We start from the raw sequence: 25,662 nt of genomic DNA, 5'->3' as shown, positions 1-25,662 counted from the left end.
CGAGGAATCATTCAAGACTCGGGCGATGCGGATAAATAATGATACATTGTAACAAAGCTTTGTATAAAAGGAACATCCAGTGACACATTGTATAAGCATCGGCCTATTAGTTCTCATGTGATCTACACCCCAATATACAGCTGCCTGGTGTCACCACTAAGGGGGGGGGGGGGGTCTGTAGGAAGAGACTCTGGTTCTCCAATTTTACATGAAAAACATCTTTAAAGCTACGTCTACCCTCACAATTATATACATCTACTATCACATCCAATGGTCGGAGATGGATTTACGTTATATCCAGCATGGGGTCACATTGTATGCAGCATGGGGTCACGTTATATCCAGCATGGGGTAACGTTATATTCAGCATGGGGTCACATTGTACGCAGCATGGGGTCACATTGTACCCAGCATGGGGTCACATTATATCCAGCATGGGGTCACATTGTACCCAGCATGGTGTCACATTGTACGCAGCATGGGGTAACGTTATATTCAGCATGGGGTCACATTGTATGCAGCATGGGGTCACGTTATATCCAGCATGGGGTCACATTATATCCAGCATGGGGTCACATTGTACCCAGCATGGTGTCACATTGTACGCAGCATGGGGTAACGTTATATTCAGCATGGGGTCACATTGTATGCAGCATGGGGTCACGTTATATCCAGCATGGGGTAACGTTATATTCAGCATGGGGTCACATTGTACGCAGCATGGGGTCACGTTATATCCAGCATGGTGTCACATTGTACGCAGCATGGGGTCACGTTATATCCAGCATGGGGTCACATTGTACCCAGCATGGGGTCACATTATATCCAGCATGGGGTCACATTGTACCCAGCATGGGGTCACGTTATATCCAGCATGGGGTCATGTTATATCCAGCATGGGGTCACATTGTACCCAGCATGGGGTCACGTTATATCCAGCATGGGGTCACATTGTGTCCAGCATGGGGTCACGTTATATCCAGCATGGGGTCACATTGTGTCCAGCATGGGGTCACGTTGCGCCTCCATGTGCATTAATACACGAGAGGTAGAATATGTTGAGTTGAAGTAGCATGTATCAAACCTTGAAGAGACTTCACTGACTGCCATATTGGTTGTCACCCAGCTTTCCCAGGAATAGAACACTTAAAGTACAAGTCCTGTTTTTTGACCCGGTTGCCCTGAGCTTATCAGCTGCTCCCAGTACAACTTCCTTCTGCTCGGAGCTCCTGTCCATTAATGTTAAGGCCATGTCTGCAGATGGGTCCCCCGATAGGCCCGCGTACCTTCCCTCTGGTCGTTGCGTAAGCACTTCACTTTGGGTAACTTGCAGAGGAGCCGGCAGTCATCAGCTGTCAAAGCAGAGAAAACCGTTAATAGAAAAGCTCTGGGTTATGGAAAGTCCAAGGCGGAAAGATTTAGGTCAGAGCTGAGGGAAGAATAAGAACCTATAACAGCATATAGGAAATGATCCACTGCATGCATGATGGGAGTCGTAGTCTGACAACTGTAGTCACTGCACATAGTAATCATAGATACACAGAACTGATACAGAGCAGCACATTATCTTCATATAGTGATTAAAGGGGATTCCAAGACTATGATATTGATAAATTAACCTTTAAAGGGAGTGTCACCAAACTCAACATATGAACCCACCCCTGCACATAGATAGGTTAGGGTGACCTGAATCAAAGTGTTTTCCCCTTAGGGATTGCTTCCTCCATTGCCTTTATCCGTATGAAAATGATCTCTATAGAGCAATGAGGACGCGGACATTACTATAAAGAGCTCATTAGCATATTGACAAAACAGTGATAGCTCAGCAATGGAAGCAGCAACTCATAAGGGAAAATTATATGCTGGTTTTGGTGACAGTAACCTATCTATCTGCAGGGCTGGGGTGATATGCTGGTTCTGGTGGCAGTAACCTATCTATCTGCAGGGCTGGGTGATATGCTGGTTCTGGTGGCAGTAACCTATCTATCTGCAGGGCTGGGTGATATGCTGGTTCTGGTGGCAGTAACCTATCTATCTGCAGGGCTGGGGTGATATGCTGGTTCTGGTGACAGTAACCTATCTATCTGCAGGGCTGGGGTGATATGCTGGTTCTGGTGACACTAACCTATCTATCTGCAGGGCTGGGGTGATATGCGGGGTCTGGTGACACTAACCTATCTATCTGCAGGGCTGGGGTGATATGCGGGGTCTGGTGACTGTAACCTATCTACCTGCAGGGCTGGGGTGATATGCTGGTTCTGGTGACACTAACCTATCTATCTACAGGGCTGGGGTGATATGCTGGTTCTGGTGACACTAACCTATCTATCTGCAGGGCTGGGGTGATATGCTGGTTCTGGTGACACTAACCTATCTATCTGCAGGGCTGGGGTGATATGCTGGTTCTGGTGACAGTAACCTATCTATCTGCAGGGCTGGGGTGATATGCTGGTTCTGGTGACACTAACCTATCTATCTGCAGGACTGGGGTGATATGATGGTTCTGGTGACACTAACCTATCTATCTGCAGGGCTGGGGTGATATGCTGGTTCTGGTGATACTAACCTATCTATCTGCAGGACTGGGGTGATATGCTGGTTCTGGTGACACTAACCTATCTATCTGCAGGGCTGGGTGATATGCTGGTTCTGGTGGCAGTAACCTATCTATCTGCAGGGCTGGGTGATATGCTGGTTCTGGTGGCAGTAACCTATCTATCTGCAGGGCTGGGGTGATATGCTGGTTCTGGTGACAGTAACCTATCTATCTGCAGGGCTGGGGTGATATGCTGGGTCTGGTGACACTAACCTATCTATCTGCAGGGCTGGGTGATATGCTGGTTCTGGTGGCAGTAACCTATCTATCTGCAGGGCTGGGTGATATGCTGGTTCTGGTGGCAGTAACCTATCTATCTGCAGGGCTGGGGTGATATGCTGGTTCTGGTGACAGTAACCTATCTATCTGAAGGGCTGGGGTGGTATGCTGGGTCTGGTGACCCTAACCTATCTATCTGCAGGGCTGGGGTGATATACTGGTTCTGGTGACACTAACCTATCTATCTTCAGGGCTGGGGTCATATGCTGGGGTCTGGTGACACTAACCTATCTATCTGCAGGGCTGGGGTGATATGCTGGGTTTGGTGACAGTAACCTATCTATCTGCAGGGCTGGGGTGATATGCTGGTTCTGGTGACACTAACCTATCTATCTGCAGGGCTGGGGTGATATGTGGGGTCTGGTGACAGTAACCTATCTACCTGCAGGGCTGGGGTGATATGCTGGTTCTGGTGACACTAACCTATCTATCTGCAGGGCTGGGGTGATATGCTGGTTCTGGTGACACTAACCTATCTATCTGCAGGGCTGGGGTGATATGCTGGTTCTGGTGACAGTAACCTATCTACCTGCAGGGCTGGGGTGATATGCTGGTTCTGGTGACACTAATCTATCTATCTTCAGGGCTCGGGTCATATGCTGGGGTCTGGTGACACTAACCTATCTGCAGGGCTGGGGTGATATGCTGGGTTTGGTGACAGTAACCTATCTATCTGCAGGGCTGGGGTGATATGCTGGTTCTGGTGACACTAACCTATCTATCTGCAGGGCTGGGGTGATATGCGGGGTCTGGTGACAGTAACCTATCTACCTGCAGGGCTGGGGTGATATGCTGGTTCTGGTGACACTAACCTATCTATCTGCAGGGCTGGGGTGATATGCTGGTTCTGGTGACACTAACCTATCTATCTGCAGGGCTGGGGTGATATGCTGGTTCTGGTGACAGTAACCTATCTATCTGCAGGCCTGGGGTGATATGCTGGTTCTGGTGACACTAACCTATCTATCTGCAGGACTGGGGTGATATGATGGTTCTGGTGACACTAACCTATCTATCTGCAGGACTGGGGTGATATGCTGGGTCTGGTGACACTAACCTATCTATCTGCAGGGCTGGGGTGAGATGCTGGTTCTGGTGACACTAACCTATCTATCTGCAGGGCTGGGGTGATATGCTGGGGTCTGGTGACACTAACCTATCTATCTGCAGGGCTGGGGTGATATGCTGGGTTTGGTGACAGTAACCTATCTATCTGCAGGGCTGGGGTGATATGCTGGTTCTGGTGACACTAACCTATCTATCTGCAGGGCTGGGGTGATATGCGGGGTCTGGTGACACTAACCTATCTATCTGCAGGGCTAGGGTGATATGCGGGGTCTGGTGACACTAACCTATCTATCTGCAGGGCTGGGGTGATATGCGGGGTCTGGTGACAGTAATCTATCTACCTGCAGGGCTGGGGTGATATGCTGGTTCTGGTGACACTAACCTATCTATCTGCAGGACTGGGGTGATATGATGGTTCTGGTGACACTAACCTATCTATCTGCAGGGCTAGGGTGATATGCGGGGTCTGGTGACACTAACCTATCTATCTGCAGGGCTGGGGTGATATGCGGGGTCTGGTGACACTAACCTATCTATCTGCAGGGCTGGGGTGATATGCTGGTTCTGGTGACACTAACCTATCTATCTGCAGGGCTGGGGTGATATGCTGGTTCTGGTGACACTAACCTATCTATCTGCAGGGCTGGGGTGATATGCTGGGTTTGGTGACAGTAACCTATCTATCTGCAGGGCTGGGGTGATATGCTGGTTCTGGTGACACTAACCTATCTATCTGCAGGGCTGGGGTGATATGCGGGGTCTGGTGACACTAACCTATCTATCTGCAGGGCTGGGGTGATATGCGGGGTCTGGTGACTGTAACCTATCTACCTGCAGGGCTGGGGTGATATGCTGGTTCTGGTGACACTAACCTATCTATCTGCAGGGCTGGGGTGATATGCTGGTTCTGGTGACACTAACCTATCTATCTGCAGGGCTGGGGTGATATGCTGGTTCTGGTGACACTAACCTATCTATCTGCAGGGCTGGGTGATATGCTGGTTCTGGTGACAGTAACCTATCTATCTGCAGGGCTGGGGTGATATGCTGGTTCTGGTGACACTAACCTATCTATCTGCAGGACTGGGGTGATATGATGGTTCTGGTGACACTAACCTATCTATCTGCAGGGCTGGGGTGATATGCTGGTTCTGGTGATACTAACCTATCTATCTGCAGGACTGGGGTGATATGCTGGTTCTGGTGACACTAACCTATCTATCTGCAGGGCTGGATGATATGCTGGTTCTGGTGGCAGTAACCTATCTATCTGCAGGGCTGGGTGATATGCTGGTTCTGGTGGCAGTAACCTATCTATCTGCAGGGCTGGGGTGATATGCTGGTTCTGGTGACAGTAACCTATCTATCTGCAGGGCTGGGGTGATATGCTGGGTCTGGTGACACTAACCTATCTATCTGCAGGACTGGGGTGATATGCTGGGTCTGGTGACACTAACCTATCTATCTGCCAGGCTGGGGTGATATGCTGGGTCTGGTGACAGTAACCTATCTATCTGCAGGGCTGGGGTGATATGCTGGTTCTGGTGACACTAACCTATCTATCTGCAGGGCTGGGGTGATATGCTGGTTCTGGTGACACTAACCTATCTATCTGCAGGACTGGGGTGATATGATGGTTCTGGTGACACTAACCTATCTATCTGCAGGACTGGGGTGATATGATGGTTCTGGTGACACTAACCTATCTATCTGCAGGGCTGGGGTGATATGCTGGTTCTGGTCACACACTCCCTATAATAATAGCTGATATGGTTCCATACAATGTATTGTGCCGGTGCTTGAACTGTTGAAAAGCCAGTAACCAGTGAATGTATAGTCATTAGTTTCTGATCTGCACGGGTCCTGGATGTTTGGGCCACCACTGACCTGATATTATGGGCCTATCCTAAGGACATCTCATCACTATTATATTTTCAGAAAACCCCTTTTACATTCTGACTTCCTTCAGCTGCCACTATGTGAAAGGACATCAAGTGAAATGGTAATATTCTGCCCTCCTGCAACCACCACTAGGGGGAGTTCAGGAGCTTAATGAATACTGTGTTACTATTGTCTTCAATGTATATGCAGTGAGCTCCCCCTAGTGGTGACTGTAGACATAATTATCATGTTGCTTTATGACTTTGTAGAGGATTTGGAGCTCTGTATTAGTAAAACAGATAAATATTAAAGAAATAATTTTCCCATTTGTGCCTATTTTACGGTGTCTGAATATTTTATGTCAATATAACTGTTGTGTGTGAACACAGACATGTCCCGTAGGCGGATCAGCACTCGGATTCCCTGTATGATTGATTTATTCTATATGAAGGAATATTCCATGTCTGCCATAAATCACACACGTGCTACCCACGCAGCGCTGAGGCGGCCATTACATGGGAAGCTGCTGGGGAGGAACTGACATGAGCTGGAAAGATGAGGAGACGTGTAGGCTCATGTGTATCATCTCAGGGGGGCAGATATTGGGGTGGCAGGGGCCCTAACATAGCTCTGCCTGTCACAGAAGAAAGGAGCAGATAGGTTTTATTGGTTATTCTCCATGAAGGAATATTCCATGTTGGCCATAAATCACACACTGCTTACTGTCAGTGAATAGGACACAGTACAGATTTAATAGTTCTCACAGCTGAGGGTTTGCTACAGTTGTATCTACTCTGAACAATCAGTCGGAACACCGGCCTGATACATTGTAACAAACTACAGTGACAGGAGAGAGATTTGTGCTGCCGATGTATTTACTGCACAGAGAATTTGTAACAAACGTTCAGACGTAAGACGTCTTAGGTCCGTATTGCCCTCTGGGTATAATATATATATATTTATATATTTTTTTACCCAGAATCCCTAGCGGAGCAGGAATGACTTGTAAGTCTCCGTACTGCCTATGTAAGCACACACTCTCCCTAATGTGTACGATTATCCTCTGACCCTGGTCTATAGTCTCTCACTCTGCCAAATCAGTATCCCTGCGCTATGCTGACGAGGTCCAAAAGACCGAAACAGTGCTGTCCATAGCTGGGAATCTGTTCCTTTTGGGATACAAATACTAATTTGGCAATAAACTCTACATCATGTTAGTAGGCTTATTTACTGAGTCATGCATGATGTTAAGGGGGCTGCCCTCTAGAGGGCAACATACAGAGGCACTGTTCTACTAGTTACATCCTGGAGAATAGATTTGCATATAATTGGTGACAAACTCAGCCCTGCTACATCTATACAATCAGTGACAAACTCAGCCCTGCTACATCTATACAATCAGTGACAAATCCAGCTTCAACTATATGCTCAATAACAAACCAAACTCTGCTACATCGATACCTTTGATAACAAACCCGGCTCTACTATATCTATACACTCAATGACAAATACAGCTAATCCAGCTACAACTATACTCTCAATAACAAACCAAACTCTGCTGCATCAATACCTTCAATAACAAACCTGGCTCTGCTACATCTATACAATCAATGACAAGCCCAGCTCTCCTACATCAGTACCCTCAATGACAAACCCAGCCCTGCTACATCTATACAATCAGTGACAAATCCAGCTATCCGGCTACAGCTATATTCTCAATAACAAACCAAACTCTGCTACATCAATAACCTCAATAACAAACCCGGCTCTGCTACAACTATGCAATCAATGACAAACCCAGCTCTACTACATCAATGCCCTCAATGACAAACCCAGCACTGCTACATGTGAATTGATTTCTTTATTAATCTCTTGGCATCTTCTTGCAGCTTTTGCGCTGCTCAGGATTTTACAAGTAATGAAACTTTTGACAGCGCGGCGTCTGTGCGGGGTCAGCTGATGACAGTCGTGTGATACAATGCGGGTCTCCATCTGCTTCTAAGACGCTCTTAATAGACAGAGAAAGTGATGGTGGCAGATGTCAGAGCGTCTAGTCCCAGCATGTGACTGCCGAACATGACGCCGGAAATAAATGTACCACACATGGTATCAGGATCCAGCATACAGGGCCCTCATTAGAGCCAAAGATCCGACAACAGCCGCCATGCTGCACTGGGTTACTGATGACTATGACCTGTTCACAGAGGTGGCGATCTCTCACACTGTATACTGGGACAAGGTGACAGTGCTCTGTATACAGATGAAGCAGAGCTGAATTGTAGCTATTCAGGAGACCAGTCAGGAGCCCACACAATGCTCAGTTGACGCCCTCGCTTAGTGCAAACCCAAAATTCATTTACAAAAATGTAGGCTCTACCTTCAGATTCTGCATGGTATGTTTGAACAGGACATTTCACTACCTCCAGCACTTTTCATCCATTAATAGTCGCCTCTCCACTGATTCTGGCACAGTTGGAATTTTTTCTCTAGCCCCCACCATTCCTGAGCAATGAACAGAGTTAATTTTGGCATCTGATCATGTTAACTAGACTCCCTAATGTCACGTGGGTGAGGTCAAGCAGCAGCAGCAGAGGTGGAATCTCACCACCCACTGGATATTAGGGAGTCTAGTTATATCGGACACCCGAACTAATTGTGCTGATTGCTTGGGAATGGTGAGGGCTAGAGAAAAAATTCCAACTGTGCCAGAATCAGTGGAAGAGCGACTTTTAAAGGATAAAAGCAGCTTGAGGGGATGGAGATCGCAAAAGGTCCTCTTTAAGATCCTTTGGGTGCATTCACAAGGTGCACTTAAAACTACATCAAAACTACATTGAAAAAACTGCATGAAGATTTTTTGGTGCAGATTCTTAATTTTACATTTATTTGCAATGCAAAATTTCAATGTACCTCTTTTGTGTCACATTGCAACCTGTGACATCATGTGACTGCGACGTGACAGTCACAGGAAAACCAAACCTGTTGGATTTTGGTCACAGGTTGCATGCAACTTTTTTTTACTGTAGACTTCAACGGACAGGTCTAGGACTGGACAGTTTGTACAGCTAAATCGCACCTCTAGAAAAATCACGTGATAGTATGTTGCAGTTGAATTGCACGCCAAAAATTTCAGTGTAACTTTATTGTTTTGCATTGCAACATCTGACATCATGCGACTGCAAAACAACAGTCATAGGATATGTAAAGGTTAAATGGCAAATGCTAGTCCTAGTGGGCAAAAGGACCGGTGATGATGTCATGACCATGTGATCAGATTCTTGTGTGGGTGGAGCTATTCTGGATACTACAGGACAGTGTGGTGTAGCATAGAAAGAGGAAGCTGCTGGGAACGGAGACTGGTGGAAAGTAAGGAGGAGAGAAGAGACAGCAAGTGTAAGCAAGAGGGGGGAACTGGGGGCAGATGTAGGGGGCAATTAAATTGGGGGCAGATGAAGGGGACATTAAACTGGTTGTAGATGTAGGGGGCAATTAAACTGAGGGCAGATGAAGGGGGACATTAAATTGGTTGTAGATGTAGGGGGGGCAATTAAACTGGGGGAGATGAAGGGGGACATTAAACTGGTTGTAGATGTAGGGGGCAATTAAACTGAGGGCAGATGAAGGGGGACATTAAATCGGTTGTAGATGTAGGGGGGGCAACTAAACTGGGGGAGATGAAGGGGGACATTAAACTGGTTGTAGATGTAGGGGGCAATTAAACTGAGGGCAGATGAAGGGGGACATTAGCTGGGAATAGATGGAGAGGGATATTAAAATGGGAACAGATGTTGCATCAGTTACATTAAAATTTTTGCCTGGCAACTTCTATGTGATATTTTTTATCGTGTGCCGCAAGTCGCCATGTGACCTTAGCCCTACTGTTGAGCTGTGATTTGGCCACATGTTGCACTTCTGATTGCATGCAACGTCCATTGAAGGCTATGCAAAAAAAACTTCCATGCCATTTATGACTTGTGACCAAAACCCAGTCGGTTTAGATTTTTCTGCGACTGTCACTTGCAATGCGACACCATAGAGATACACTGATATTTTTGTACAACTTTTTGTTGCAGAGCAAGTGTCAACGTGTAAGCTTTAGCCTCAGAGTCCCAGGGCAAAAGTCACCTAATGGGGTTTATTTGCATTTCCTGTACAGAACAGGAGGTGGCGCTGTGCGAGGAGTAGGTCACTCCTTGACGGGTGGGGTCCCTGTGATCAGATCCCGTCGCAGCATATCCTGTTTACTTGCAGAACGCCCCTTTAAATGCTGCTCACTAATGTCTCAGCAGCCCCGTCACGTGGCGGACAGAGGGATTATTCCCCGTCCGTCCCTTGCTCGCCGCCATAATCGTTCATTTACGTTCGCGACTTTTGAGTAGAGAATTAACAGGACCTCCAGAATCCATTACAACTTATTAAAGCCATCTATTAGTAGGGGGAGGACCCCCGGGGGTCATCAGTCACGCGGTGTCACATCCGATCACTATCCTGTACAGTCCTAATGCAGTTTCGGCTCCTAATGGCCTCCAGCCTGCACAGGATTTCCTCCCCGGGCCCCTCGGGGGCCATTACTTTCTGCATTGTCTTCATTCCTGTATATTAAAGCTTTTGGCGGATAAATTACTCTGCCGATTCCTGGCTGGGGACGAGTAATGGCCGCTTCATTAGGAACTTTCATTATCCAAATTTTACTAATGGCAGAACAATTTTTCTCTGGGGCCGCATTATTACAAAAAGGGCTCATGTCCTATTGATGGCTCCTTAGTGGGTGACCTTGGGCCCACCAAATGGCACATAAAGAGGGCTCACAATTCCCAAAAATGACAGAACAAATAACCGCTATGTAGGAGTGACCCTAAGAGGCCTAACAAATCCATACGTTCCATATGACCCCTGTGGCCCAATCAGAGGCCTCTGCAGTCCCCCTGGGCCCATGATGTCACTTTACTGCAATTGAGTACTGGATGCACAAGGTAGACCGGGAGAGGGGCGGTATCAGTGTATATTAGGTTTCTGCACACCCCCATTAGTATATCCCGGAGTCTGAAGAGACCCCCTAAGAATAATAATACCAATTTGAGTTTGGACTGTGCCAAAACTGTAGGGGGAGCTAGTGTTCATGTTTTCTGCAGCGCCACCACAGGAGAAATGAAGTATTGCACAGTTCCCATTGTAATCAATGGTTTGTAGCTGTAATGCATGGACATGTAGAGTCCTCCAGAGCCAGAGACACTCTTTACAGCTGATCTCAGAGCAATAGATGGGCCCGGTCTATTCCTTCACAGAGAATATGACAATGCGTTATCTAAACTGGACAATCCCTTTAAACTTACTCACAGTTATCGCTGTAGTCGTCGACTAATATGATTTCATGGATGAGGTGCATAGGTGTCCGGTTCAGTACACTGCAAAAGACACAAAGAAATAACATGAAGGCGTCTGCCTCTGTTCACACAGTCATTCACAGATACAGGGAAATAGACAATGTGCAGGTTAAGAAGCCTTTAGTGTAACATTTACAGAACAGGACGCGCTGCCTGTGATGTCGTGGTGGGCACAAAAGTCTACTCCCTCTGCAGAGAAGTCTGGAATCACTATATGGTAAAGTTCTGCCACTTAATATCATACACTCATTGACAAAATATACCGAACCCAGATAGAAGTGAGGGATTGCTGCAAAATGTGTCCTGCAGCCAGGTGTGGGGCAAACATGGAAATGATAACAGGTGTGGGGCAGACGGAAATGATAACAGGTGTGGGGCAAACAGGGAAATGATAACAGGTGTGGGGCAGATAGGGAAATGATAACAGGTGTGGGGCAGATAGGGAAATGATAACAGGTGTGGGGCAGACAGGGAAATGATAACAGGTGTGGGGCAGACAGGGAAATGATAACAAGTGTGGGGCAGACATGGAAATGATAACATGTGTGGGGCAGACAGGGAAATGATAACAGGTGTGGGGCAGACATGGAAATGATAACATGTGTGGGGCAGACAGGGAAATGATAACAGGTGTGGGGCAGACATGGAAATGATAACAGGTGTGGGGCAGACAGGGAAATGATAACCGGTGTGGGGCAGACAGGGAAATGATAACAAGTGTAGGGCAGACATGGAAATGATAACAGGTGTGGGGCAGACAGGGAAATGATAACAGGTGTGGGGCAAACAGGGAAATGATAACAGGTGTGGGGAAGACAGGGAAACGATAACAGGTGTGGGGCAGATAGGGAAATGATAACAGGTGTGGGGCAGATAGGGAAATGATAACAGGTGTGGGGCAGACAGGGAAACGATAACAGGTGTGGGGAAGATAGGGAAATGATAACAGGTGTGGGGCCGACAGGTAAATGATAACAGGTGTGGGGAAGATAGGGAAATGATAACAGGTGTGGGGCAGACATGGAAATGATAACAGGTGTGGGGCAGACAGGGAAATGATAACCGGTGTGGGGCAGACAGGGAAATGATAACAAGTGTAGGGCAGACATGGAAATGATAACAGGTGTGGGGCAGACAGGGAAATGATAACAGGTGTGGGGCAAACAGGGAAATGATAACAGGTGTGGGGAAGACAGGGAAACGATAACAGGTGTGGGGCAGATAGGGAAATGATAACAGGTGTGGGGCAGACAGGGAAATGATAACAGGTGTGGGGAAGATAGGGAAATGATAACAGGTGTGGGGCCGACAGGTAAATGATAACAGGTGTGGGGCAGACATGGAAATGATAACAGGTGTGGGGCAGACAGGGAAATGATAACAGGTGTGGGGAAGATAGGGAAATGATAACCGGTGTGGGGCAGACAGGGAAATGATAACAGGTGTGGGGCAGACATGGAAATGATAACAGGTGTGGGGCAGACAGGGAAATGATAACAGGTGTGGGGAAGATAGGGAAATGATAACAGGTGTGGACTGGTCAAATCCTTGGACTTACCACAAGGGGGCGCAAACGTGCTGTCCTATAAAACAGTGTTCTGTGAATTGTATAGTGCTAGGCAGTGTAATCCTATATGGATGGGTTATTGTAAATGTTGATCTACATATAGATTGTGTAACATTGTAACCGTATACTCAAACCACAAAGCTTTGTCTAGCTTAAAAGGGACATGAAAAAAATAAAAGAAAACCATACTCCCCTGTCCCTAGTGCTCCGGCTCCTCCCCGCAGAGTCCGGTCCTGCAGCCCTGTTGTTGTCACATGGTAGAAGTCCCCAGCGCATGTGACTGCTGAGGTCAATCAGTGGCCTGAAGAAGGGACCCAGGACATCACTTCCTGTCACATCCCCGTTTCACTGAGGCCACAGCAGCTGCTGATTGGCCTCGACAGTCATGTGACCGGGAAGGGAACCAGAAAGGCACAACCAGCCAGAAATTCATCAGCAAGAAGGTAGCCGATCAGAGCGCCCTGGGAGGACACCGGAGCATCGGGGACAGGTGAGCATGTTTTTTTTTTTTGTCCTTTCCCCAGCCTAATGAAAAAAAAAAATGTTTAGCCTGGACAACCCCTTTAAGTTACAAAGTATAAGGACAGCGAGGGGCGTTCTCTTTTAAGACAGCATTAGACCGCACATTAGACTCTGCTACATCTGTGTATATGTAGTGACAGGATGCTGTATGGAGCGATACGCCGGTAACACAGGCTACTTCCCTTATCCGCTTCCCCAGAACCGTGTGGCGATAAGACAAATAGCAAGACGTCTTTAATTCCAGCGCATGAAAATAATAACGTCGAATTATGTCAGATAAGAAGAAATTCTGTGAATCTGAATTCTTGCAAATGTCTTATTAAGTCAGGTGAAGATAATGATGAAGTGTGGACAATGGCGAGACGTTCACATCATGGGAGGAAAATTGTCAGATCACAGAAGAGGAAGGAAAGCGAGAAGTGGGAAATTAAAGCTAGCGCAAGAGATAAGGGGAGCGGTCACTCAGAGCAACCAATCAGATCCCAGCGCTTAGTTATCAGAGACCCTGAAGGGAATGAACATGCAGGCTGTCCCGAAACACTCCGGGGTCTTAGTGTGGGTCAGAAACACTCTGGGGTATCAGTCTAAGTCAGAATCACTATGGGATCATGATCTAAGGTCTGAAACACTTTGGAATATTACTCTGGGGTCTAAAATCCTGTGAGGTCGTGGTCTGGGGTCAGAAACACTGTGAGGTTGTAGTTTGGAGTCTGAAACGCTGTGAGGTCATAGTCTGGAGTCTGAAACACTGTGAGGTCGTAGTCAGGGGTCTGAAACACTGTCAGATTATAGTTTGGAGTCTAAAACACTGTGGTGTCATAGTCAGGAGTCTGAAACACTGTGAGGTCGTAGTCAGGGGGCTGAAACACTGTGAGGTCGTAGTCAGAGGTCTCAAACACTGTGAGGTTGTAGTCTGAAGTCTGAAACACTGTGAGGTTGTAGTCTGGAGTTTGAAACACTGTGAGGTTGTAGTCGAATCTAAAACACTGTGAGGTTGTAGTCTGGAGTCTGAAACACTGTGATGTCATAGTCTGGAGTCTGAAACAATGTGAAGGTGTAGTCTCGAGTCTGAAACAGTGAGGTTATAGTCTAGAATCTGAAACACTGTGTTTGTAGTCTGGAGTCTGAAACACTGTGAGGCCATAGTCTGGAGTCTGAAACACTGTGAGGTCGTAGTCTGGAGTCTGAAACACTGTGAGGTCGTAGTCTGGAGTCTGAAACAATGTGAAGGTGTAGTCTCGAGTCTGAAACAGTGAGGTTATAGTCTAGAATCTGAAACACTGTGAGGTTGTAGTCTGGGGTATGAAACACTGTGATATAATAGTTTAGAGTCTGAAACACTGTGAGGTCGTAGTCTGGAGTTTGAAACACTGTGAAGGTGCAGTCTGGAGTTTGAAACACTGTGAATGTGCAGTCAGGGGTCTGAAACACTGTGAGTTCATAGTATGGAGTCTGAAACACTTTGAGGTCGTAGTCTGGATTCTGAAACACCGTGAAGGTGCAGTTTGGAGTCTGAAACACTGTGAGGTCATAGTCTGGAGTCTGAAACACTGTGAGGTCATAGTCTGGAGTCTGAAACAATGTGAAGGTGTCGTCTCGAGTCTGAAACAGTGAGGTTATAGTCTAGAATATGAAACACTGTATGTTTGTAGTCTGGAGTCTGAAACACTGTGAGGTCGTGGTCTGGAGTCTGAAACACTGTGAGGTCATAGCCAGGGGTCTGAAACACTGTGAAGGTGTAGTCTGGAGTCTGAAACACTGTGAGGTCATAGTCTGGAGGTTGAAAAACTGTGAGGTCATAGTCTGGAGTCTGAAACAATGTGAAGGTGTCGTCTCGAGTCTGAAACAGTGAGGTTATAGTCTAGAATATGAAACACTGTATGTTTGTAGTCTGGAGTCTGAAACACTGTGAGGTCGTGGTCTGGAGTCTGAAACACTGTGAGGTCATAGCCAGGGGTCTGAAACACTCTGATGTCGTAGTCAGGGGTCTGAAACTATGTAAGGTTGTAGTCTGGAGTCTGAAACAGTGTGAGCTCATATTCTGGAGTCTGAAACACTGTGAGGTCGTATTCAGGGGCCTGAAACACTGTGATGTCATAGATAGGGGTCTGAAACACTGTGACGTCGTATTCAGAGGTCTGAAATACTGTGACGTCGTATTCAGAGGTCTGAAACACTGTGAGGTTGTAGTCTGGAGTCTGAAACACTCTGAGGTCGTATTCAGGGGCCTGAAACACTGTGATGTCATAGCTAGGGTCTGAAACACTGTGATGTCGTATTCAGAGGTCTGAAACACTGTGAGGTTGTAGTCTGGAGTCTGAAACACTCTGAGGTCGTATTCAGGGGCCTGAAACACTGTGATGTCATAGCTAGGGTCTGAAACACTGTGATGTCGTATTCAGAGGTCTGAAACACTGTGAGGTTGTAGTCTGGAGTCTGAAACACTGTGAAAGTGTAGTCTGGGGTCTGAAACACTATGAGGTTGTAGTCAGGGGTCTGAAACACTGTTAGGTTGTAGTCAGGGGTCTGAAACACTGTGAGGTCGTAGTCTGGAGTCTGAAACACTGTGAGGTTGTAGTCTGGGGTCTGAAACACTATGAGGTCATAGTCTGGAATCTGAAACACTGTGAGGTCATAGTCAGAGGTCTGAAACACTGTTAGGTTGTAGTCAGGGGTCTGAAACACTGTGAGGTCGTAGTCTGGAGTCTGAAACACTGTGAGGTTGTAGTCTGGAGTCTGAAACACTGTGAGGTTGTAGTCTGGGGTCTGAAACACTATGAGGTCATAGTCAGAGGTCTGAAACACTGTGAGGTTGTAGGCTGGAGTCTGAAACACTATGAGGTTGTAGTCTGGAGTCTGAAACACTGTGAGGTCGTAGTCTGGAGTCTGAATCATGGTGAGGTCATAGTCTGGAGTCTGGAAACACTATGAGGTTGTAGTCAGTGGCCTGAAACACCTTTCAGTCTTGGTCTGGGGTCTTAAATACTTTAAAGTTTAAGATCCAGCACAGACTGACACTCAAACACACAAAGCCAAGCGTCAGGCTATAGAACTCTGCATGTGGTGCTCAGGTTTGCTAAAAGGTTGGGTGGACTCAGTAGTGGCGGTATAAATGCCTCTTATTACAGATATCTTTGCTTGGTCCTTCCTTGGTCTTCGTTATTATTCTATTTTTAGGGAGACACATCAGATGCTTCGCACGTGTCCCAGCCCTGCAGGACCGCGCAGAGTGACAAAGCTGAGAACAACCATCTGCTCCGTGACGTCACGTCTATATGTAACTGTATGGAGGGATTCGGGTAATTGAGCGTCCGCCTTACCCTGGTAGGAATTGTTAGATCTCATAGGAATATAACTTCACAGGCTGTAAAGAAAACATATCCTCAAGACACAGAAATATAAGGATCTAGCAAAAAATGTGTGAAGAATGCGCAAATGTGTAAAAAGACACAGAAATTCCTTGCCAATACCTTAGATACCCGCTCCAGTCACATCTTAGTTACATACTCCAGTCACATCTAAAGCTGCTTTCAAACTTTTGAGCATACATATGGATTAATCCTGGAATTGTCGTTTAAATTTGTACATTGCCCTACATGCTAAGGATAGGGAGGGGGCAGAACTGTGAGTGCAGCTCTGGAGGAGCCTACGTTATAAGGATGGAACTAAAGACTGATCCAACCAATACTAGCACTGTGTACTAAGGGGGGCTGTATTTATTAGGGGGGGGGGCAGGGGGATTCACAAGAATCCCAGCCACTTTGCAGTTACTGTAAAATGCCACAATTATTTCCGCAGTGTTTCCGCCACGGGCAAATTGAGGGCCCATGAGGATCCGGCCTCACAGTCCAAGCTATAGTGGACGGGGAGATCTGGATCCTGAAAGTGTACTTAGTGGGTCTGAGGTCTGAATGTTCTTAGGGGTCTGTATTTATATACTGCTCCAAAATCCCTAGCAAAAAGGGAGCAGTATACTATGTGTGGGGGCAATAAGGGAGCAGTATACTATGTGTGAGGACAATAAGGGAGCAGTATACTATATGTGAGGACAATAAGGGAGCAGTATACTATGTGTGGGGGCAATAAGGGGGCAGTATACTATGTGTGGGGGCAATAAAGGAGCAGTATACTATGTGTGGGGGCAATAAGGGAGCAGTATACTATGTGTGAGGACAATAAGGGAGAAGTATACTATGTGTGAGGACAATAAGGGAGCAGTATACTATGTGTGGGGGCAATAAGGGAGCAGTATACTATGTGTGGTGATAATAAGGGAGCAGTATACTATGTGTGAGGACAATAAGGGAGAAGTATACTATGTGTGAGGACAATAAGGGAGCAGTATACTATATGTGTGGACAATAAGGGGGCAGTATACTATGTGTGAGGACAATAAGGGGGCGGTATACTATGTGTGGAGACAGTAAGGGGGCAGTATACTATGTGTGGGGACAATAAGGGGGCAGTATACTATGTGTGGGGACAATAAGGGGGCAGTATACTATGTGTGGGGACAATAAGGGGGCAGTATACTATGTGTGGGGACAATAAGGGGGCAGTATACTATGTGTGAGGACAATAAGGGAGCAGTATACTATGTGTGAGGACAATAAGGGGGCAGTATACTATGTATGGGGACAATAAGGGGGCAGTATACTATGTGTGGGGACAATAAGGGGGCAGTATACTATGTGTGGGGACAATAAGGGGGCAGTATACTATGTGTGAGGACAATAAGGGAGCAGTATACTATGTGTGGGGACAATAAGGGGGCAGTATACTATGTGTGGGGACAATAAGGGGGCAGTATACTATGTGTGAGGACAATAAGGGGGCAGTATACTATGTGTGAGGACAATAAGGGAACAGTATACTATGTGTGGGGGCAATAAGAAACAGTATACTATGTAAAGGGGTAATAAGGGAGCAGTATACTATGTGTGGTGATAATAAAGGAGCAGTATACTATGTGTGGTATTTATATGGGAGCATTATACTATTTGTAGGAACTATAAAGGCGCAGTATTTGAGTGGGAATAATAAGGGAGCGGTATACTATATGTGTGGGAATAATAAGGGAGCAGTATACTATGTGTGGTATCTATATGGAGCAGAATATTATTTGTAGGAACTATAAAAGCGCAATATATGGGAATAATAAGAGAGCAGTATACTATGTGTGGGGAGAATAATGGAGCATTATACTATGTGAGAGGCAGTAAGGGCACTTCTACTGTGAGTGGGTGGGGGATATACCTTTGGGACCCAAACCTGCCAAATCCACCCCTGGTGCCACCACATAGGTTCTGGTGTCTAAACCACAATTTTGGTGAAATATCCCTTTAAATGTATCTGTGCATAACATTGCCCCCTGAGCCATCAATCATACGGGGGCGCTCACTGTTAAGCCTTAGTTTTAAACAAAGATTAGACAGATAATAACGGAGAAGCATTCGCTCCACCAGGCGAAACGGCGCTAAATGCCAATTATTTATGTGCCTGAGCTCCGAAACTTACATCACATATAATTGCTTTGATTACTTCCTGACGAATGTAACAAGCTAAAACAACACCGCGCCGTTCCATTAATAGAGGAGCAGAGGATTTATGGGGCTTCAGGGACGGATAAACATGACTCCACTTTATTCTATTTTTCCGTCTTGAATGTAAATATCATATAATTTCCCAGACAGAACTTCATGAATTTCCTCCGGTTTATAAACCGCGGCGGGGACGTCAAGTCGTTTCTCAGGGCTGAAATATTCACATTTTTCATAAATTGGTAATTTTATTTCGAAATTTATCTTTTCTTTTAGTTTTAAACCTGAAGCATAAAATATCTTGTGTCTATAACTCGCAGCCATAACTCAGCGGTACGCGGCTACATCCAGCTATTAACATTAAGCAAGCGGCTCCCGAGAGCCACAAATGATACATCACTACATAGTTAATCTGCAGTTTTGGATAATTGGATTGATTAAAGCGGAAAGTAACGAGAAATTGCTGACCAGATATCGAAAATGAGATGGAAGGAAACACAATAGCCAGCAAGTCATGAACAGCTTCTTATTACACGGAGGAGACAAAGTGCAAAGTGCTCAGAATGATTCTTACCTAGGAAAAGGAATCAGAAGGAGAGGCAAAAAATTACTAAAAAAGGAAACACAAAAGTATAAATGACACTTAGAAGCCGAAATCACATCCCCAAGTGCCAGAATCCGAGGTCTTACCAGAGATAGAATTCATAAGAAAATTCTACTTCATTATGAGTATTATAGTAGTTATATTCTTGTACATAGCAGCAGTATTATAGCCGTTATATTCTTGTACATAGGAGTAGTATTATAGTAGTTATATTCTTGTACATAGGAGTAGTATTATAGTAGTTATATTCTTGTACATAGGAGCAGTATTATAGTAGTTATATTCTTGTACATAGGAGGTAGTATTATAGTAGTTATATTCTTGTACATAGGAGCAGTATTATAGTAGTTATATTCTTGTACATAGGAGTAGTATTATAGTAGTTATATTCTTGTACATAGGAGCAGTATTATAGTAGTTATATTCTTGTACATAGGAGTAGTATTATAGTAGTTATATTCTTGTACATAGGAGCAGTATTATAGTAGTTATATTCTTGTACATAGGAGCAGTATTATAGTAGTTATATTCTTGTACATAGGAGTAGTATTATAGTAGTTATATTCTTGTACATAGGAGCAGTATTATAGTAGTTATATTCTTGTACATAGGAGGTAGTATTATAGTAGTTATATTCTTGTATATAGGAGCAGTATTATAGTAGTTATATTCTTGTACATAGGAGCAGTATTATAGTAGTTATATTCTTGTACATAGGAGTAGTATTATAGTAGTTATATTCTTATACATAGGAGGTAGTATTATAGTAGTTATATTCTTGTACATAGGAGTAGTATTATAGTAGTTATATTCTTGTACATAGGAGGTAGTATTATAGTAGTTATATTCTTGTATATAGGAGCAGTATTATAGTAGTTATATTCTTGTACATAGGAGCAGTATTATAGTAGTTATATTCTTGTACATAGGAGCAGTATTATAGTAGTTATATTCTTGTACATAGGAGCAGTATTATAGTAGTTATATTCTTGTATATAGGAGTAGTATTATAGTAGTTATATTCTTGTACATAGGAGTAGTATTATAGTAGTTATATTCTTTTACATAGGAGCAGTATTATAGTAGTTACATTCTTGTACATAGGAGTAGTATTATAGTAGTTATATTCTTGTACATAGGAACAGTATTATAGTAGTTATATTCTTGTACATAGGAGTAGTATTATAGTAGTTATATTCTTGTACATAGGAGTAGTATTATAGTAGTTATATTCTTGTACATAGAAGTAGTATTATAGTAGATATATTCTTGTACATAGGAGCAGTATTATAGTAGATATATTCTTGTACATAGGAGGTAGTATTATAGTAGTTATATTCTTGTACATAGGAGCAGTATTATAGTAGTTATATTCTTGTACATAGGAGTAGTATTATAGTATTTATATTCTTGTACATAGGAGGAGTATTATAGTAGTTATATTCTTGTACATAGGAGCAGTATTATAGTACCGTATATACTCGAGTATAAGCCGACCTGAATATAAGCCGACCCCCCTAATTTTACCACAAAAAACTGGGAAAACTTATTGACTCGAGTATAAGCCTAGGGGGGAAATGCAGCAGCTACTGGAAAATTTCAAAAATTAAAATGGTCAGAGTTTTTGGGTGCAGTAGATGCTGGGGAAGGAGAGGGGCTGTTTTGGTTGTCTGTCTGCCCCTTCCCTGAGCTTGAGGACTGGTTTTTTTCTTCCCCCCCACTTCGAATTCAGTCTGGCTGAATATAGGGTATCTGCAGTGCTTCTATTAACCCCCTCCTGATGGAACAGGAGCACTGCAGATCCCCTATATTCAGTAGACCGGGCACTTTCAGACACAGGGATACCTAATGTGTATGTGTTTCACAGTCATTTTCTACTTTTGTATGTATTCTAGGAAAAGGAGTGTTTTAGAACTTTTATGTTTTTAAAATCTTCTTTTTTTTTTCCTTTTGCACTATTTTATGGGAGATTCTATACATTAATATTGTGGCTGGTCATAGACCCCCCCTCCTAAAAAAAAAAAAAAAAATTTTTTTTTTTTGCTGACTCGAGTATAAGCCGAGGGGGGCTTTTTCAGCTCAAAAACTGGGCTGAAAAATTCGGCTTATACTCGAGTATATACGGTAGTTATATTCTAGTACACAGGAGGTAGTATTATAGTAGATATATTCTTGTACATAGGAGCAGTATTATAGTAGTTATATTCTTGTACATAGGAGCAGTATTATAGTAGTTATATTCTTGTACATAGGAGCAGTATTATAGTAGTTATATTCTTGTACATAGGAGTAGTATTATAGTAGTTATATTCTTGTACATAGGAGCAGTATTATAGTAGTTATATTCTTGTACATAGGGGACAGTATTACAGTATTATAGTAGTTCCTGCATATTTTGTACATATTCTTGTTGTTGTATTTTCACAGTATTCGGTCCGGAGAGACATGTCTTTCTCCGCAGTATAGCGATTTGAGCATTGTGACCTCCAGGGAGGTTTATTCACTATGACAGGGGACAAGACATTGCAATCGCATTCATCCATTCGTCAGAACTAGTCATTCATCATTATACATGTCTATAAGTTTCTCTATTATTCTTATCTATGTTCTTTCACAGACAAGTGAATTCTGGCCCTTCTGACTTTAGTACATATGACCTGGAATTGCAGAAGCCTCTTGGTAAAGCTTTTGTCTACCTTTGATATTATGTGATAAATCTTTATAGGGTCACGTCTTTTTTTTCTTATACAAAGCTCATAATCTTTATCCTTGTTTTATCCAGACATAAGATATAAATGAAAATTCTCGCTGCTTGCAGTCACCACCAGGGGGAGCTCCTGTAGGCAGTTAGCTGCTAAATATTCCATTAATTCCCGAGGCTATGCAGTGGATCTGGAGCAATGTATCAGAAGAATGAGCTCTGATCCAGTGAATTGTTGCTTGTTGCTGTGAGTCATGTAATGGTTAACCATTTTTTTCTCTCTGTTATCAGAAAAGCTGTCAGATAAATGGAAATATAAACTGACAATTTGGAGAAAAGCGCAAGATAAGTTTATGCAGCGGCACATATTGTATTCTAAACTGAGACGGGTAATTTGTCCTCCCACATATTTTCGCAGTGATTTACGGGTATACCTTCGGAGTCACATGTGGAGCAGATGCCGCTTATGCTAATATTCCGTGTTAATAACATTATCAATCGGAGAGTTACAATGTCTTTGATGAGACAATAGTGAGACGGTATTAGCGCCGCTCCCGTCCGCCGCCACCAGAAGTTAATTTACTTGTTGCAGATAAATATGAATGGCGCATCTCCACATCATCGGGGAATTGGGAATATTAATGGCTCCATTGTATTTCCTGCAGAATGTTCCGCATCACCCTCATCTGCACCAATGGATTTGATTTATACATTGCAGGAATATAAATAAACTTGAGGAATGAAAAAATCATTTTAAAATGTTTTCAGATTTATGAAACTGGACAAAGAAATCCATATGTACATTGTGGTGAGGTTGTCAGGAGGCTCTGAGGGCCCCCTCTATAGTGTGACATGGACCTCCTGAATGACATGTGGTTTTCCAAAATGATGACACATGGATGTCTTGTATGGTGACACATGGGCATCCTGTATGATGACACGTGGACATCCTGTATAATGACATATGGCATTTCTACGTGGTCACATATGTACTTACTGTATACATGAGATTCCTCTATGGTGACACATGGACTTCCTGTATTATGACACTTGGACATCTTGTATGATGACACATTTACATCCTGTATGACACATGGACTTCCTGAATGACACTGGTTTTCCAAAGTGATGACACATGGATGTCTTGTACGGTGACACATGGACATCATGTGTGATGACATATGACATTCCTACATGGTAACATATGTACTTACTGTATACATGAGATTCCTGTATGATGACACTTCAACTTCCAGTATGGTAATACATGGACTTCCTACCTAATGACACTTGGACATCCTGTATGATGACACATGGACTTCCTGTATGGTGACACATGGGTTTCCTGTATGATGGAATATGGCATTTCTACATGGTCACATATGTACTTACTGTATACGTGAACGTCCTGTATGGTGACACATGTACTTCCTGAATGACACTGGTTTTCCAAAGTGATGACATATGGATGTCTTGTACGGTGACACATGGACATCCTATATGATGACATATGGCATTCCTACATGGTAACATATGTACTTGTATACATGATATTTCTGTATGGTGACACTTGAACTTCCGGTATGGTAACGCATGGACTTCCTACATGATGACACATGGACTTCCTATATAGTGACACATGGACTTCCTTTATAGTGACAAATGGACTTCCTGTATGGTGACACATGGACTTCCTGTATGGTGACACATGGACTTCCTGTATGGTGACACATGGACTTCCTGTATGGTGACACATGGACGTCCTGTATGGTGACACATGGACTTCCTGTATGGTGACACATGGACTTCCTGTATGATGACACATGGACTTCCTGTATGGTGACACATGGACTTCCTGTATGGTGACACATGGACTTCCTGTATGGTGACACATGGACTTCCTGTATGATGACACATGGACTTCCTGTATGGTGACACATGGACTTCCTTCCATCTTGGAGAACTAAGCACAGATCTTCTGTGTATGTAGGCTTACTCCAATCCATTTGTTTCTTCATATCCTCCCAGATAGACTGGATGATGTTGAGATCAGGGGAATATCTGTGGGGACCGGATCATAACTTCCAGGACTCCTCCTCCAAAGAGCAAAGGTCACACCAGATATTCATTTCATTCACTACATTTTGTTCATTGACAAAAATAAACTATTAACCCTTCTATTTCTGACAGCATTCTTAATTGGTAGTGCAAGCATCATGAAGTCAACGCCCATTGACAGGCCTAAGTAGCATTCAAGAGACTGGAAGAGGCCCAAAGTGGACGTGGACCCACGTCGGATGCTGCAATGAGATCTTTAATGCAAATTTCCATATTCAGATCAGTTGGTACGATCGGTGCGAGTCAAGGGCTAATACCCCGATAGATGGTGAGAGGCGGCAGCACACTTCAAGGGTTAGGGTTTGGATAGTCTGGACTCTTCCTAGTGCCCCTGATATCCATTTTCTTTATATCTTGGGCTGAGCTACAAAAAAAAAACAAAAAACTACGCAAAATGTTTTTGTAAGTCCTGATGGAGCGAGGGAATCTGAATAGAAATATACGAGATAGAAGTCAAGGTCTGGCGATAGAAATAAGGGGACGTTTCCGTGCGTTGATTAAATGTCAGTGGGCAGCCGCCATCTAGAAATAATAGAAAGAGCCGAATCTCCATGAAACCGCAGCAGTAAAAAGAGAAAAATCATAAAACAATACAAATAATGTTATTAAAGCCGAGGAAAACGCGCCTCTTCAAGGGCAAGAGAGGAAGAGTCATTACCGGCTGACAGCGATCTGCGCCGACGGAAGAGTTACAGCCCAAACTGTGCATAAAGACCGGCAGAAAATCACTGCTCAAGGACACCGGTTAAAGGGAACGGCAAATGAAAAGCGCCGTGAAATATTACAAGATCCAAGACTTCGGATGTAACGAAAACTCCCGGAGATGACATTCATAACATTCTGTAATTTTTGACATCACATGTGAAAGAGAGACGATATGGCGGTACACAGGCTCATACTGCAAGGACTCCCTTACTGGGGTTTTGGGAGAAAAAAAAATATCTAAATGAAATCTAAGGCAAATAATATAGTCCCATAAAGGTCTAAGGGTGCCAGAGCACCAGAATGGCCTTTGGGCCTCAACGACAAAAATCTGTAATAGCGCCCCTCAACTATCATGTATATATACATTTATATAACTGGTGTTTTCGTATGTTGGGAAGGGGCATCCCTCAAGATCTCACAAGTAGCTCAGCACTTACTACAGCTATGCCCGCTGTGGCCTGTCTACCCCACATTTGGTGGGAGTGTAGGGAGATCAAGGCCTCTCTCTTCACACTAAGGTCAGTAGACGGAACGTGGTCCCTTTTCCCCCAACTGGTTCTCCTTTCTCTCATTCCGGGTAGGATAACCCAGGTGAAGGACGATTCCTGCGTCACTTTCTCACGGCCACTAGGATGGCTATGCCACGCCACTGGCATAGTTCTGTAACCCCCTCTTTGATGGAGTGGCTCCAGGAGTT

At 44.3% G+C, this 25,662-nt stretch overlaps 1 protein-coding gene and 1 long non-coding RNA gene across 2 annotated transcripts in view; one reads left to right on the top strand and one right to left on the bottom strand.

Moving 5' to 3' along the window:
• The window catches only part of GALNT14 (polypeptide N-acetylgalactosaminyltransferase 14), a 303,711-nt gene that overhangs the window by 50,947 nt on the left and 227,102 nt on the right, over positions 1–25,662 (bottom strand). The window contains exons 4-5 of the mRNA XM_075267232.1: positions 11,162–11,229; positions 1,287–1,352 (exon numbers count right to left, since the gene is read on the bottom strand). Of these exons, the coding sequence (XP_075123333.1) occupies positions 1,287–1,352; positions 11,162–11,229 (134 nt within the window). The remainder of the gene's footprint in view (positions 1–1,286; positions 1,353–11,161; positions 11,230–25,662) is intronic.
• LOC142196543 (uncharacterized) lies at positions 14,805–15,348 on the top strand. Its single transcript, XR_012715262.1, has 3 exons — positions 14,805–14,854; positions 15,211–15,240; positions 15,331–15,348. It is a non-coding gene; the product is annotated as an uncharacterized LOC142196543 (long non-coding RNA).

This window comes from Leptodactylus fuscus, chromosome 3 (genome assembly GCF_031893055.1).
Source record: "Leptodactylus fuscus isolate aLepFus1 chromosome 3, aLepFus1.hap2, whole genome shotgun sequence".
Lineage (NCBI taxonomy): Eukaryota > Metazoa > Chordata > Amphibia > Anura > Leptodactylidae > Leptodactylus > Leptodactylus fuscus.
Note: the sequence above shows the minus strand (reverse complement) of the source record. Positions and strands in the feature narration are given on the sequence as shown.